Source organism: Hemiscyllium ocellatum, chromosome 4 (genome assembly GCF_020745735.1).
Source record: "Hemiscyllium ocellatum isolate sHemOce1 chromosome 4, sHemOce1.pat.X.cur, whole genome shotgun sequence".
Classification (NCBI taxonomy): Eukaryota; Metazoa; Chordata; class Chondrichthyes; order Orectolobiformes; family Hemiscylliidae; genus Hemiscyllium; species Hemiscyllium ocellatum.
Window position 1 is genome coordinate 90,318,871 of NC_083404.1, and position 16,383 is coordinate 90,335,253.

The window sequence follows — 16,383 nt, forward strand, 5'->3', positions numbered from 1 at the left end:
ACAGATGCTGCCAGATCCACTGAGCTTTTCCAGCAACTTCTGTTTTTGGTTCTTTATTACAACAAACTTTATTTTGATTTATTATAGCCATGCAATTAAAGCCATAAAATTTTGCAGCACATGATGTCAATACCGTAGCAATATAAAATGAGTCCAGTTGCTTGCTCACTCCCATAATCTTGGATCTTCTTCTGTTCAAATACTGATGCTAGCAAAGGCAGAACTTTGTGTCTCAACCATGTGACAAAGCATTTGATGCTCCAGTAACCCTTTATATAAATACATCTCTCCTTTACTCTTCACTCTCAAAAATTATAACTTGACTCTTCATTGTCTTGCTAACCAGAGAAAGTACTCCTCTTTGTCAAATTTTCTGTAGTCTTTCTCTGATGCAGCAGAAGCAGATCTCAAGCTTCTATAACTATACCACATCCTGCTGGACTTTACGTTGTAAGTTCTAAATGGCTTTATCTTCTAATAAGGTACCAAAGCTGAACATCAGTCTAACACTGGCCTTATATTGGCCCATGTTTTGTACAAATGCATCATTACTCACTTACTTTTGTATTAGCTACTCATATTTATGAAATCAAAGTTCTATTAGGTTTTGTCTGGTTTTATCTACTCATCCTCACACATTATTATGCATTTGAAGAATTTGATCTTTCTGTTCATCATACACTTCAACATCTTTCCCATGAATGCACACTCAAATTCTTTTTTTTTCAGCATGTATAAACACATGCTTATTCATATTAACTACGATTTGGTCGCCCATCAATCTATTCAATGAACCTTTCTCCAACTAGCGCATCTCTTTGCCAACTCCCAGATTTAGGTTGTTAGCAAATTTCAATAAAACAATAAAATAAAATGAAGAGTTACCGGACTTGAAACATTAACTCTGTTTTCTCCCCACAGATGCTGTCAGACCTGTGAAATTTTGGCAGTAATTTCTGCTTTTGTAGCAAATTTCACCATGGACAAGTCTAATTTATCTGTGTTTTTCGGGAACAAAAGTGAACCTGTTCCTGGACCATGAGGAATGCTATGTCCACCCCTCCTCCAGCCTGAGAACACCGATTTGACCTTATCCTCTATTTTGTGACCAATAGCTTTCTATCAGAGCTGTTACATTTCTACTTAAACCATTTTCTTGATATTTTCAAACTTGCTTATTGTGAGATGGCATCTTAAACGTTTTCTGGAAATCTATATGGGCAAGATTTAATAGCATTGTTTTGTTTAGCACCTTTGGAAAATGTTAACAATTTGCACTTCTATGCCATCTTTAACCAAGTAAAAGAACCAAAACATTTCATTAAAGCAGAAGTAGACAGAAAGAAATTTGGTGGGGTAATAAAAGTTTGGATTTTAAACAGATGGATGTTAACAATTGTCATCAACAAGGAAAATGGATTGTCAAAAATGTTTAGAAACTGGATTTGATGAGGTCTCGATGGCTCAACACAAGGTACAACAAAAAGAATAACAAGTTCACAAGAATATAGGATCGTAGAAATGAAAGACTTTGGGTTGGAGTTGTATGGCTAAAGATGATTACAAAGGGGTGAAGCAATGAACAGTTAAATATGAGGGTGATCATTTTAAGTTGGAGCTACTGAAGGATCAAAAACTTATATAGGTCCTCAAGGAGAGTGGTGATGGCTGAGTAGGATTGAGTGCCATATAAAATCTAGACAGTGTTTTGGTAGGATTGAAGATCACTGAGTATGAATAATAGGATTGGGAATTCAGAATGAAAGAAAAATTATGTTACATAAGACAATAAGAAATAGCAAGAGGAATGAATCATATGGCCCCTCAAACCACTTCCTATTTCAGAAAATTGAGCTAGTAGAACCAATAATAACCAATACCTGTAGAATTTCTTCAGAAGTGTTTAACTTCCAATTAATTCTGCGGATTATAGACACAATTTACTCAGCCTGTTCTACACAGGACAATTTTCTCATTCCAGGAAACAGTACAACGTAGCCCCATTCTATTGCCCTAATTATAAGCATATCCTTCCTTAATTAAGGAAATCAAAATTGTGCAGTACACTTGGTCTAGTCTCATCAAAACCCTGCACAATTGTAGCAAAACTTTCTTATTCATGCATTTAAATCCCTTCCATTAAAGATCAAAGCAAGAATTACTGTGCATAGTTTTGGTCACATTCTTTAAGGAAGGATATAAATTCATTGGAAGGTTTACTGGAATGAGCATGGCTGAGGAAAAGTTGAATAAACTAGGCTGAAGTAAAAAGTGGCTTGATTAATAAATGTACAATTGTGAGTGGTCCCAAGAGGGTAGATCTTTTAGGGATGTTTCAACATGTGGGACAATCGAGAAAGAGATAATCACTGTTTAACAATTCGCATTATATATAAATGATTTGGATGAGGGGACTGGGGGCATTCTAGCGAAGTTTGCAAATGATACAAAGTTAGGTGGACAGGCAGGTAGTACTGAGGAAGTGGGGAGGCTACAGAAGGATCTAGACAGTTTGGGAGAGTGGTCCAGGAAATGGCTGATGGAATTTAACATGAGCAAGTGCGAGGTCTTGCACTTTGGCAAAAAGAATAAAAGCATAGACTACTTTCTAAATGGTGAGAAAGTTAGTAAAGCCAAAGTACAAAGGGATCTGGGAGTGCTAGTCGAGGATTCTCTAAAGGTAAACATGCAGGTTGAGTCTGTGATTAAGAAAGTGAATGCAATGTTGTCTCTTATCTCAAGAGGGTTGGAATATAAAAGCAGAGATGTGCTACTGAGATTTTATAAAGCTCTGGTTAGGCCCCATTTAGAGTAATGTGTCCAGTTTTGGTCCCCACACCTCAGGAAGGACATACTGGCACTGGAACGTGTCCAGCGGAGATTCACACGGATGATCCCTGGAATGGTAGGTCTAACATATGAGGAACGGCTGAGGATCCTGGGATTGTATTCATTGGAGTTTAGAAGATTAAGGGGAGACTTAATAGAGACGTACAAGATAATACATGGCTTGGAAAGGGTGGACGCTAGGAAATTGTTTCCATTAGGCGTGGAGACTAGGACCCGTGGACACAGCCTTAGAATTAGAGGGGGTCAATTCAGAACAGAAATGCGGAGACATTTCTTCAGCCAGAGAGTGGTGGGCCTGTAGCCGGGACGCTAAATGTCTTCAAGGCAGAGATTGATAGATTCTTGTTGTCTCGAGGAATTAAGGGCTACGGGGAGAACGCTGGTAAGTGGAGTTGAAATGCCCATCAGCCATGATTGAATGGCGGAGTGGACTCGATGGGCCGAATGGCCTTACTTCCACTCCTATGTCTTATGGTCTTATGGTCTTATGGATCATCTAAAACAGAGTTAAGGAGAATTTTTTTTTCGAAGAGCTTTGAGATTCTTTGGGACTCTCTTCCTCAAAAGGCAGTAGAAGCAAGAGTCCTTGAATATTTTTAAGGCAGAGATAGCTGGATTCTTGAGAAACAAGGGGCTAAAATGCTGTCAAGATAGGCAAGAAAATGGAATAATCATATCAGCTATCAGAAATCATAGAATCCCTATGGAGAGCGGCACAGTGGCACAGTGGTTAGCACTGCTGCCTCACAGCGCCAGAGACCTGGGTTCAATTCCCACCTCGAGCAACAGTCTGTGTGGAGTTTGCACATTCTCCCTGTCTGTGTGGGTTTCCTCCAGGTGCTCCGGTTTCCTCCCACAGTCCAAAGGTGTGCAGGTTAGGTGAACTGCCCGTAATATTGGGTGAAGGGGTAAATGTAGGGGATTAGATCTGGGTAAAAAATGAGGTCTGCAGATGCTGGAGATCACAGCTGAAAATGTGTTGCTGGTTAAAGCACAGCAGGTTAGGCAGCATCTCAGGAATAGGGAATTCGACGTTTCGAGCATAAGCCCTTTGAAGGCTTATGCTCGAAACGTCGAATTCCCTATTCCTGAGATGCTGCCTAACCTGCTGTGCTTTAACCAGCAACATATTTTCAGATTAGATCTGGGTGAGTTGCTCTTCGGCTGGTCGGTGTGGACTTGTTGGGCCTGTTTCCACGCTGTAAGTAATCTAATCTAAGTCTATTCGACTCATAGAGTCCACACCAACCCTTGGATAAACATCCCACCCAGACCCTCATCCCTGTAATCCTGGCTAATCTACACATCCTTGGGCACTATGGGTAATTTAGCATGGCCAATGCACCCCAACCTGCACATCTTTGGACTCTGGGAGGAAACCAGAGCGAATGTATAAACTCCACATAAGGGTGAAATCAAGCCCAGGTTCTTGGCGCGGTGAGGTTTTTATGCTAACTATTGGGCCACCATGTCATCTCATTGAGTGGTGGAACAGATTAAAGGGGCTGAGTGGCCTACTCCTGCTTCTAATTTGTCTGTTCATATGTCTGTGAAAATGCCATATGCTTTCCTAATTACTTGCTGTATCTATATGATCATGTCTTATGTTCCTTGTTTGAGTACAAAGTATTTGTCACCATCGACAATCAAAAGTTTAATGCCTTACTTTAAAAAAAAATCTGCCTTTCTGTTCAGATTCTCAAAGTGAATAACCTCACATTTATTCGCATTACACTCCATTTGTCGCCCTGTTGGCCAATCACTTAACAATCCCACGTACCTTTATAGCCTCTTCATGTCCTCCTCATTGCTTACATATTTTTACATTTGCAACGAGGTTAGGTATATTACTCTTGGTGTTTTTGTTAATTCATTGACATGGATTATAATTATCTAAGGCCTCTATACTAGTCCTTGTGATACACCACGAGTTGTATCTGCCAAATTCAAAATGCACTGCTTAAGTCTACTCTTTTCTTCCTGTTCATCAACCCTCACAGCGCCTGTAGACCCGGGTTCAATTCCCGACTCAGGCGACTGACTGTGTGGAGTTTGCACGTTCTCCCCGTGTCTGCGTGGGTTTCGTCCGGGTGCTCCGGTTTCCTCCCACAGTCCAAAGATGTGCGGGTCAGGTGAATTGGCCAAGCTAAATTGCCCGTAGTGTTAGGTAAGGGGTAAATGTAGGGGTATGGGTGGGTTGCGCTTCGGCGGGTCGGTGTGGACTTGTTGGGCCGAAGGGCCTGTTTCCACACTGTAAGTCTAATCTAATCTAATCAATCACCCGAATATATTAACCCACTTCTATGAATCCTTATCATTGTTTTTATATTAGATTAGATTAGATTACTTACAGTGTAGAAACAGGCCCTTCGGCCCAACAAGTCCATACCGACCCTCCAACAAGCAACCCACCCAGATGCATTCCTCTTCATTTACCTCTTCACCTAACACTACGGGCAATTTAGCATGGCCAATTCACCTAACCTGCACATCTTTGGACTGTGGAGGGAAACCGGAGCACCCAGAGGAAACCCATGCAGACATGAGGACAACGTACAAACTCCACACAGACCGTTGCCTGAGGTGGGAATTGAACCTGGGTCTCTGGCGCTGTGAGGCAACAGTGCTAACCACTGTGCCACCCATGGTAATTTATTAAATGCCTTGCAGATAATGGAAGCTCATTTCATCTATTTTGTAGATGCCAATGTTGCTTCTTATATGCTCCATGCTGTGATCTGAATTTGTATCAGGTACAAAAAGTGGACAAGGATTACCTCAGTTAATCAGTTAAAGTGATGCTCAATGAATGAATTTCTTTCCAATGATCAACCTTGATTTCCAATATTTAACTGATCGAAAATTTACAATATAGAGCATTCACAGTTATAAAATCAATAATGGTTGCCATAGTCTATTAATAACACGTTGGAGCTTTGCCCTTATATTTCACCTCTAATGCATTCAATTAGACATTTGACACGCAGCTCCAGGTGCTAGAATGTTCCCTGAAACTCTTTTCTAATCTCTAAGTCATGTGTAGAATCTCTAATTCCCTTATCTGTATAACCGTGTAGCTATTAGAGTTCAGTCATACCATCCTCTGAAGACAGGCACTATATAATCAACAGCTTCATTCTCTTTCCCCTTAGAGTAGTAGTCCTGCTTCGCTCTCTTCATTTGAGGGCTTCCAGAAGAGGTTTCTAACATTTCATCTGAAAACTTGGATCTGACTCTGCAATAGTAACAAAATGAGGCACAATTTATTCTTCATTGTTGTACATGTACGACAAAGATGTAGGGCAGCCTCATCCCGAACTCCCTATATATGTAATCTCCTCCAGCTCCACAACACTTTTTGAGATATCTGCACTTTTTAAATTCCAAGCTCTTAAGTATCCCCAATTTTAACTAATCTTCCATTGGCTTCAAATACCTCAGCCCTAAGCTCTGGAATTTCCTCTTTAAACTTTCCCATTTCTCTATTGTCCATTAAGATGCTCATTAAGGCCTACTATTCTGAACAAATCAGCTCTAATGTTTTCTGATGTGATATGGTGTCACATTTTGCTCTGATACCCCTGTGAAGATTCTGGAGACACTTTATTGGCCAAAATCTGATCTGGGTCAGAACTCCTACTTCACAAGGAAGATAAGGAGATTGGGTAGCACATGAGTAGGGCAGCAGTGAATGAAAAGGTAGGGTGACAGATGGGGTGAGTGGCAGGAGGCAGGCAAGTTCAGGTATTTGGAAGGGAGTTTGTCTGAGGTTGGGGTGGTGTTCTTGGAGATTGAGGTTGGGTTACGTGTCTGGAGTTGGGGCAGTGATTGGATGGTTACTGTGAGTAATTACAGGAACCAATAAAGTTCAATAGTTGCCCAGATTTCAGAGCAGGTTTTAATCCCTCTACTGTTTCCTGGGTTACTACTCAGCTAAGTGAGTTAATAAAAGGAATTGATGGTGTGGGTTAATGCCACTGGACTGGAATCTGAAAGGCCCTGACTCTGGATATGATTTCAAATCCTACCACGGCAACTGATGGAAATGAATTTCAATAAATCAAATTTGGAATTAACAGCTAGTCTCAATAATGATGACCACAGTCCATGAGTATTATTTAGCCACACTTGTCATATGGATTGTCATATAAACCCATCTGGTTCATTAATGTCCTTCAGCAAGTGTGGCTCATATGTAACTCCAGACCCACAATCTTCTGGTTAATTTTTAACCCTTCTCTGAAATGGCCAGCAAGCCAATCAATTCAAGAGTAATTTGGGATGGGCTACAAAAGCTGCCTCGCACGTCCCATAAAAGGAAAAACCCCTCCAAAGTCACTGACTCTAACTCAGAGTTCGGAACATTTTCAGTGTTCCAGATACCGGGTAATTGCCCATGATATTTAGACTGCATAGTCTTTCAGCTTATGTCCAGTCTCCAACCATCCAGAGACTAGAATATATGGGTCCTTACATTAAACTGCCATATAAATGCAAGTTGTTGTTGTTACTATTGTTGTACTATAACCTGAAATGTAATCCTAGTGCTAACAGCTTTTGAATTCCTGAATTTCTGCCAAATAATGGGATTTTTTTTATTGATTTCAAGTCATCCATGACCCACTTCCAGTTCCAATGTGATTAAAATGGATTGTAGGCTGCTTCCATAAACTCCTTGGTAAGAAACCGAGTACTTAATATGGAACTAGTCCGATTAGGGTTTAAAAACTTGCCTTCTGATAGATTAGTTTATTTCAACAAAATCTGTGTTAAGATGTTATAGTTGACTCCAATGTCCCTGGACTGAAGTCACCCATCTTCCTCAATGATTATTGCTACGTTAAAAAAAATAAAAACTTTTGTAGGCCATTCAGCCCTCAAGCCTAAATTACAATCCAATTACACCATGGTTAATGTAGTGTTTGTAATGAGTTCAGCCAAGTGGTACTCATAGAATATGAATTCCCTGACTGAGGCTGTTAATCTGGTTTAATTAGGCAATCCTGGCTGGCAGATAAGAACAGGAGTGTTTGTCCTGCAGGAAGGCTAGCCAAGGACTGTCTGATCAGTTTGTGGTGCAGATGGATGTCAGGTATCTTTTAAAGCTATATTGGGTCTGTGCTCTATGTACTGTTTCTCATTTGATTGCACTGTTTTGTCTGTTTGTTACTGTCATCTTTGAATGGAAGTGGGATTTGAAGTTTATCTTCATCTCCCTGAAAACTGGTTGAATGGTGGGGTTTGGGGTTTCACTTTGTTGCCCTGTATATCATTGTTTTTCTTGTGAACTACTGTTTTCTGTTTATTGTTACCTGTATTTTGAAAAAAAAGAACAAGAGTGTTAGGCATCCTGTTCACTCTGACAGCCGGCTCTGAGGGAGCTGGATCATTGTCAAGGACTCTCCATGTGTAAATAAAGGTTGACTTGGTGATGGGATACCCCTCTATAGAGATATTTCTGTGGCAACACAAGAAAAGCGTGCTCCTGAGGGAATACGCTCACAACAGTTGTTTTTGAGTTGGAGTAAGCATTTCCGGTGTCATGTTGTTATGCGGAAAGCCTTACTCGTCCAATCCTGCCGTTGAAGACTGAGCCAAGTATGTCGAATGCATCATTTATTTCTGGAAAAATGACATTGGGGCAGGTGAAAAGCAATGAATAATTCTCCTGACAGTTTGTGAACCTGCAGCTTTTTCGATTATCAGGTGTCTAACTTTCCCTGAGACACCAGATACTAAAATGTTTCAAAAGATAATGAAATTTTTTTAGAACATGATGCCCCAAACCTCCTCTAATTCTGAGATGCTATCTGTATTATTGTACAACTTGAGAACTAGGGAAAACTATATCAGGATTTTTGACTAAGTTAACATGACTGGTAGAGACATGTAACTTTAGTTTAACCCTTAATGAAATGTTGGGAGATTATTTGTTTTGGGGTATTAATAATGTAACCATGCAAAAGTACCTTATAGCTGAAGCTCAACTGGATTTCAAACAGACACTACAGCTAGCCTTCTCATTGGAAAATGCAACAAATTGATGCATATGCATTTTAGGATATTCCGATGGAAGAGCACAACCTCACCTGTCTGCCTGAGCTTAGGAAACACAATTTGAGTGAAGTCAATTGAGTGTCCTCGCTCAGGACATATCCTGAGCAGAGGGATTCTATGCCGGCCCACAGCAAAACAAATCCTTGGCCAGTTGGTTAAAGTTTCTTGAGGAACCAGACCAGCAGGCCTTTGTAGTTGCTGCCCATATGTGGACTAGAGGTGGCAAAAGAATCCCACTAGACCTAAATTGAATAAGAGAACTCATAGGCCAGTATCCAAAAGAGTGCATATCCTGGAAAGCCCACATCCAGCTGATTTAGAATAGTTAAATTACTTAGCAACATCCAAACTAAAACCAATCAAAATAAATGTCTGGTTAATAGAGGTTGATACTTTTATGTTATAGAGTCATAAGTTTCCACAAGACCACAGCTGGACTGAGAACCTATACCAGGGAAACTTTACTGATTAAGAGTACAATTTTGGCTCCGTCCTCTTATGAGAAGCAACTGGTTCATTTACCACTGATTGTAGTAAAAGGCTTGGGCCAAGCTTAATGGTGTGAAATTGGTCGAGAAAGATTCACCTGGATTGGCTCAACTATTCTCTGTTAGAAAATAGCTACCTGAGTGAAATCCTAATTAAATACCTGACTGTTTCTCAGAAAGATCTAAGAATTATCCAAGGAGCCAAGGCCAACTAACATGTTGATCAGAAGCAATTCCATGAGTCTGAAAGACCTGCCTAGTGCCATTTGCCTTACGGACAAAAGTAGAGGCCGAAACTAGAAGGCTGGAAAGTGAGGGAATCATCAAATCTGTCCAGTTTGTGGAATGGACAGTACCAGTCATACGGATTGTGAGGCCCATATAGTTGGTTCACCCTTATGGGGATTTTAAATAACTAGTAAACTGCTTTTCACAGCTGGAAAATACATTGGGATTCATGCATGAAGCTGGACATGAACTATTCATATTTGCAATTGTGGTTCCATGAGGATTCCCAGAAGTATATTATGATTAACACACAAGGGTTGGTACCAAAATATAAAACTGACAATTAGGGTATCGTCAGCCTGTACAATTTTTCAGTGGACGAGAGAAAACCTTTACAAGGTCTACCCCAGGTTGCCATTTACCTACATGATGTGCCATTTAATAGGGAAAACTCGTAAGAAGCACTTCGAGAACTTGGACATAGTCCTTAGATGTTTCTCACAGGCAGGCATATGCCTTAGAAGAGAAAAATGTGTGTTCCAGGCACCCAAGTGACCGACTTGGGCTACAGCGTTGAAATGACTGGGTTACGCTATAAAAAGGGGTCAGCTTTGGAAATTGCCATAGCTTTTAGAAAAGTGAAGAACTGCTATCATCCCCCAAGGTGTTGGCACACAAAGATTCCAAGCGAGATCTGACATTGACATGCAATGTCTCCCCATACAGCATCAAGGTAGTATTAGCTCATACGTGGTCCAACAGAGAGGAACACATCCAGGACTTTGCTTAACGTGGTGTGTAAATACCAGATAGAGAAGGAAGATTTGGTCCTTTTTGGAGTCAACAAGTTTCACCAATATCTTTACGGCCTATCGTTTACCAGCAGGGAATTTGAGCACTTCATCAAGTTGAACGGTATTCGACATATAAGGACAGCTCCATGCCATCCATCAACCAATGAACTGGTAGAAAGAACAGTCCAAACTTTGAAGATAGACTTAAAACAATAGCTTACAGTTTCATTGCATACTAAACTGTCCCAGTTCCTATTTGATTACAAGACCACACTTTGTGCAACTAAAGGGATAGCTCCAGCAGAGGGCTAATGGAGAGAAGGGTAAACCAGGGTACACCAGGGTAAATCTTCCTGGATCGGGGTGGGGGAAGGATGAAACTGCGTCTGGACATCAATGCCAGACATTAGACTCTGCTAAGCAAGAGAGACAGCTTACTTCAGGGGATGAAGTATGCTGTAGGATCCCTGCTTCTTACCCATGCAGGGCATTCTCAACATGTCAGGCCCAGTGACGTAAAAAGTTCGGGTGGGTGCAATATGATCCTGAACAAGCACGTGGACCATATGAAAGTTGCAAACTTAAGTGGTGCATGAACAAAACATGTCTGGCTTCTTGACAGATTTTGAGCATTCCAGAAAGCATGGGTTCTCCCCCTCCATCCAGCATTGAAGATATTTTGGAATCTGATAAGGACATGGTGGATGTCACCATCTTGCCGTCTTTGCCACCTGAAGAGAATAAACCTCTTCCAAAACAGTCTGGAAGGTGTTATTGTGAGCTATTGTGTGTTACATGCTGCTTGTAACAAAGGCAGAGTTGGAAGAACCTGAGCTGGTATTAAAACATCCCAGGCGCAGCTACAAAAAAAAAAGAACCAGCCGATGTCCTCCAACTCTGAGGAGAAAGGATTTTGTGATTGTAACGGGATCAGCCAGGTGGACCTCGAAGAATGCGTTCCCTGGTTGGAGCTGTTAAACTGGTCCAATCAGGGAGCCTTGATTGACAGATGAGAACAGGAATGTCAGACATCCTTTTCACTCTGAAACCTGGCTCTGGGGGGAGCTGGATCAGTGTCAAGAATATGCTATGCATAAAAAGGGTGGCTCGGTGATGTATACTGGCCTCTGTGGAGTTATTTCAGTTGGAGTGCATCTCAACTGCATTTAGGAATGTATAGACCAGGAATAGGAGTAGGAGAGTTAGCCTTTCAAATATTTCAATGAGATCATGATTGATCTGTAACCTAATACCATTTATCAGTTGTGCTTTTATTCACTTGTGGACTATGGACATTGCTGGCCAGGCCAGTATTTATTGTCCATCTCTTGTTGCCCTTGTCCCATATTTGTTGATTTTTTATTACATCGAAACTCAGCCTCCGATTTAAAACAATTGGCCTAGTGTGGAAGATGGTTCCAAATGTCTGCCATCCTTTACATATAGTATGATTTTTGACCCTCCCTGCTCTCATGTCTTGCTTTAATTTTAGGCTCTGTTCCCAGAATCTCCAATTAAAATAAATAGTTTCTTCTTTTTTATTGTTGCAGTTACCCTTCACATACTGAAAACATTAAGTCAATCCTTAATCCTAACCATTAAATCTCTAAATTGCAGTAAATACCATTTTCTTTTCCTTAGTACCACCTTTATAGTTTAACTCTTACAATCTCTAACTTTGGTAAGTAGGCCATAAATTGCTTCCAAGTCCATTCCAACAGTTTTGTGCCCAGTACAAACTACAGAGCTCCAAGTGTGGTCTAACCAGGGCCTTGTATAACTCTAGCATAAATGTAAGCATGAGAAGGAATTCCTATAGATATAAAACAGTTGAAAATGCAAAATTAGTCTTTTTGATTATTTTATGTACATCTTTATGATATTTTAATAAAGAAACAGAAAAATGCTGAAAATGTTTTGCAGGTCTGGCAGGTCTGTGAAAGAGAAAGTTAATGCTTCGGGTTGGTGACTTCGAGTATTTACAGTTTTTGTTTGGTATGGTGTCTTTAACTGAGGATAAAAGTGAAGAATGTGTGACATTCTCTAAATTTTGCTGATCATCAGCTTGAACGATTTGGTTATGAAAGATTAAAGGAGGGTCCTAGGTTGTTTTTACTGGGAAGAAGTTGCAAGTTGGGAGTTGAGATCTGAAAACTATGGCTTGAGCTAACACTGACAGTGGATAGTCTGTTTACCAAGTGTCAGGGAGGTACTAGAAAGGTCATTCTTTTAAATGCTATCTTATTCCAAGATAGAATGGATTTGGAGGAGAAGGTGGAGTATGGACAACAGCTAATTTGCATTTTATCTGTGCAAATGGAATATGTGGTGAGAGAGCCAGAGTCAACGATTTAAAAACTCACGCTTGAATTAAAGAGACCAAAACCCTAAGGATTTAAACAAAGCTGGACGATTTGTCAAGCTTTGACTATGGGGCGACATCACCATGGTTCCCAGAATATGAGAGAGAGTTTGGGGATTAGAAGTTTTCCAAAGGGAAAAGTGCTAAGAATAACTTTGGACTCATTCCTGAAGAGTGCTGTTGGAAAAGCGAATGGATTTGAAGGGGTTCATCTGTGTGCTGAGCTTCATACTCTGATAAAATATGGCTCTGGTTGGAGCTTCTGGATAGTCCTGCTCACATGTCTGTCCTTGGTACGCTGCAGTGCTCCAGTGAGTCACAACACAAACTGGAGGAACAACCTCTCACCTTCAGACTCTGTACCTAACAACTTTCTGAACTTAATATTGAGTGCAGCACCTGCAAATTGTGAACCAAGTCCCGTTCTTTCGGCTTTATTTGTCACATTTCCCCCAACCCCAGTAGGACTGTCTGTTCTTTCCAATTTGGCAGTTAGACACACCATTGTTCTGCCATTCTCCCATTCCGATCACTCAATCCGAACTGTCAACATCTTTTCTCCCACAGCACTCTAAACTCTAATACCTCCACCCCCCAGCTATAGTATAAATGCCGCGTCTTTCATACTTCACGTCTTGTCTGATGAAGAGTCATCTCGATTCAATGTTAGCTTGCTCTCTCCCCATGGATGCCACTGCTCTGATCGCCACCATTTCTTGTTTTCACTTCAGTAGTTTTGGTTGGATACAGTCTTGCCTACTACTCCAGTTATCATCAATACAATGTCAATTAGAGTGGTGTTGAAAAAACACAGCAGGTCAGGAAACAACCAAGGAGCAGGAAAATCTAAGTTTCGGGCAAAAGCCCTTCATCAGGAATGAGGTGGGGAGCCTCTGGGTGGAGCTTCATTCCTGATGAAGGGCTTTTGCCCAAAACGTCGATTTTCCTGCTCCTTGGATGCTGCCTGACCTGCTGTGCTTTTCCAGCACCACTCTAATCTCTTCTCTAATCTCCAGCATCTTCAGTACCCACTTCTGCCTATCAATATAATGTAACCTATATATGAGTTAATTAGTTTAATAAATTTTATCTTGTTCACTGAGATAAATGCCTACTTTTCTGAGTATATTTATGGTTCATCCTCTTCTATAGAAAGACTCTAATTGACAGCATAATTCCATCTGAGGTACTCTGGCCTCAGTCTTTTTGCACTGACTTTGTGAATGGAACTTCTACTTTAGTCCTATTTGATTTATTTGGTTTTAGACCCATGTCAAAGATCATTTCCAATTTGGATTTTTCTGGATTGAATCCATCTGTGAAGTACACCTAAATGTTGAAAGGTTGGAACTTTTTGACAATTGGTGGCTTGGTGCTGAGAAGAATCTATTTAGGGGGCAAAGTAGACAATAACTATTTTGTTCATTCTGAAGGTTTTCTTTTGCGACTTGGAGTGAGTTGTTAACTCAACAGTGTTTAGTTGCTTAAGTTTGCTACAGAAAATGTATCAAAACTTGAAACATTGTGTGCCCTTTCAGTCATTCGCTCTAAATTCAAATTTTCTCTTCAAAAGTTACAAATACATGGTTAATAAATACATGGTTGCCGTATCTACAGTATTTTTGCTCATTACATTTTAATGATCTGCATACATGAACAACTAAGTCTTTTCAAGCCTTCATCATCTGTAGCTGTTTTGTCATTTGTTATTCTGATCTATCCTTCTTAGCTTCAAAATAAATGGACTCTCTTTACCTGCATGCAAGTTTGGTTGTTATTGATTTCTTATTCACATAATCTATTAATTAGAGTCATAGAGATGTACAGCATGGAAACAGACCCTTCAGTCCAACTCGTCCAATCCAACCAGATATCCCAACCCAATCTAGTCCCTCCTGCCAGCACCTGGCCCATATCCCTCCAAATCCTTCCTATTTATATACCCATCCAAATGCCTTTTAAATGTTGCAATTGTACCAGCCTCAACCACTTCTTGTGGCAGCTCATTCCATACACGTACCACCCTCTGCGTGAAAAAGTTGCCCTTGGGTCCCTTTTATATCTTTCCCTTCTCACCCTAAACCTATGCCGTCTAGTTCTGGATTCCTCCACCCCAGGGAAAAGACTTTGCCTATTTATCCAATCCATAATATGTAAACCTCTATAAGGTCACCCCTCAGCCTCTGATGCTCCAAGGAAAACAGCCCCAGCCTGTTCAGCCTCTCCCTGTAGCTCATATCCTCCAATCCTGGCAATATCCTTAATCTTTTCTGAACCCTTTCAAGTTTCACAACATCTTTCCAATAGGAAGGAGACCAGAATTGCACGCAATATTCCAACAGTGGCCTAACCAATGTCCTGTACAGCCGCAACATGACCTTCCAACTCCTGTACTCAATACTGTAACCAATAAAGGAAAGCATACCAAACACCTCCTTCACTATCCTATCTACCTGCGACTCTTTTTCAAGGAGCTATGAACCTGCACTCCAAGGTCTCTTTGCTCAGCAGCACTCTCTGGGACCTGACCGTTAGGTGTATAAGTCCTAGTAAGACTTGCTTTCCCAAAATGCAGCACCTTGCGTTTAGCTGAATTGAACTCCATCTGCCACGTCTCAGCCCATTGGCCCATCTGGTCAAGATCCTGTTGTAATCTGAGGTAACCTTCTTTGCTATCCACTACACCTCCAATTTTGGCATCATCTGCAAACTTACTAACTGTACCTCTTATGCTGGCATCCAAATAATTTATGTAAATGACAAAGTAGAGGAACAACACCGATTCTTATAGCACTCCACTGGTCACAGGCCTCCAGGTCGGAGGCTAAAAAACAACCCTCCACCACCATCCTCTGTCTTCTACCTTTGAGCCAGTTCTGTATCCAAATAGCTAGTTCTCCCTTTTTTCGTGAGCTCTAACCTTGCTAATCAGTCTCCCATGGGAAACCTTGTCGAATGCTTAACTGAAGTCCGTATAGATCACATCTACTGCTCTGCCCTCATCAATTCTCTTTGTTACTTCTTCAAAAAACTCAATCAAGTTTGTGAGAAATGATTTCCCATGCACAAAGCCATGTTGACTATCCCTAATCAGTCCTTGCCTTTCCAAATACATGTACATCCTGTCCCTCAGGATTTCCTCCAACAACTTGCCCACCACCGACGTCAGGCTCACTGATCTATAGTTCTCTGGCTTGTCCTTAGGATTCTTCTCTATAATTTCATGCTTCCATTTACATGGCTTCAAACTGCCAAATATATCTTTGCATCATCAGAAAACTTGGATATTAGTTCTTATGAGTTTTAAATAAATAAGGATTACGCCCAATATGTTGACTTCTCCACTTCCTGATGTTACCTGGCTTGCTGTGTTCTACCAGCCTCCTGCCTGTCTACCTTAAATAGGGAGCATGTTTGAGGCTCAAGCACAGATTCCTTTGTATAACCACGGATCTGTCTTCAATTCCATTAGCTTCAAATCTTTTTATAAGTAACTTTACCAAATGACTTCTGCAAGTCCATACATACAAAACATTTACAGATAATTTTCTCTTCCCTACTTTAATCACCTCTCCGACTTTCCAATGTTTAAATATCTGTTGGC

At 40.8% G+C, this 16,383-nt stretch overlaps 1 protein-coding gene across 3 annotated transcripts in view; it reads right to left on the reverse strand.

The window, feature by feature from the left end:
• The window catches only part of myom1b (myomesin 1b), a 138,975-nt gene that overhangs the window by 109,092 nt on the left and 13,500 nt on the right, over positions 1-16,383 (reverse strand). For 2 of the 3 annotated variants that reach the window (XM_060823612.1, XM_060823614.1), the window contains exon 3: positions 5,948-6,085. The exons of the other annotated variant lie outside the window; for it this stretch is intronic. In XM_060823612.1, the coding sequence (XP_060679595.1) occupies positions 5,948-6,085 (138 nt within the window). The remainder of the gene's footprint in view (positions 1-5,947; positions 6,086-16,383) is intronic. 3 annotated transcript variants of the gene reach the window in all.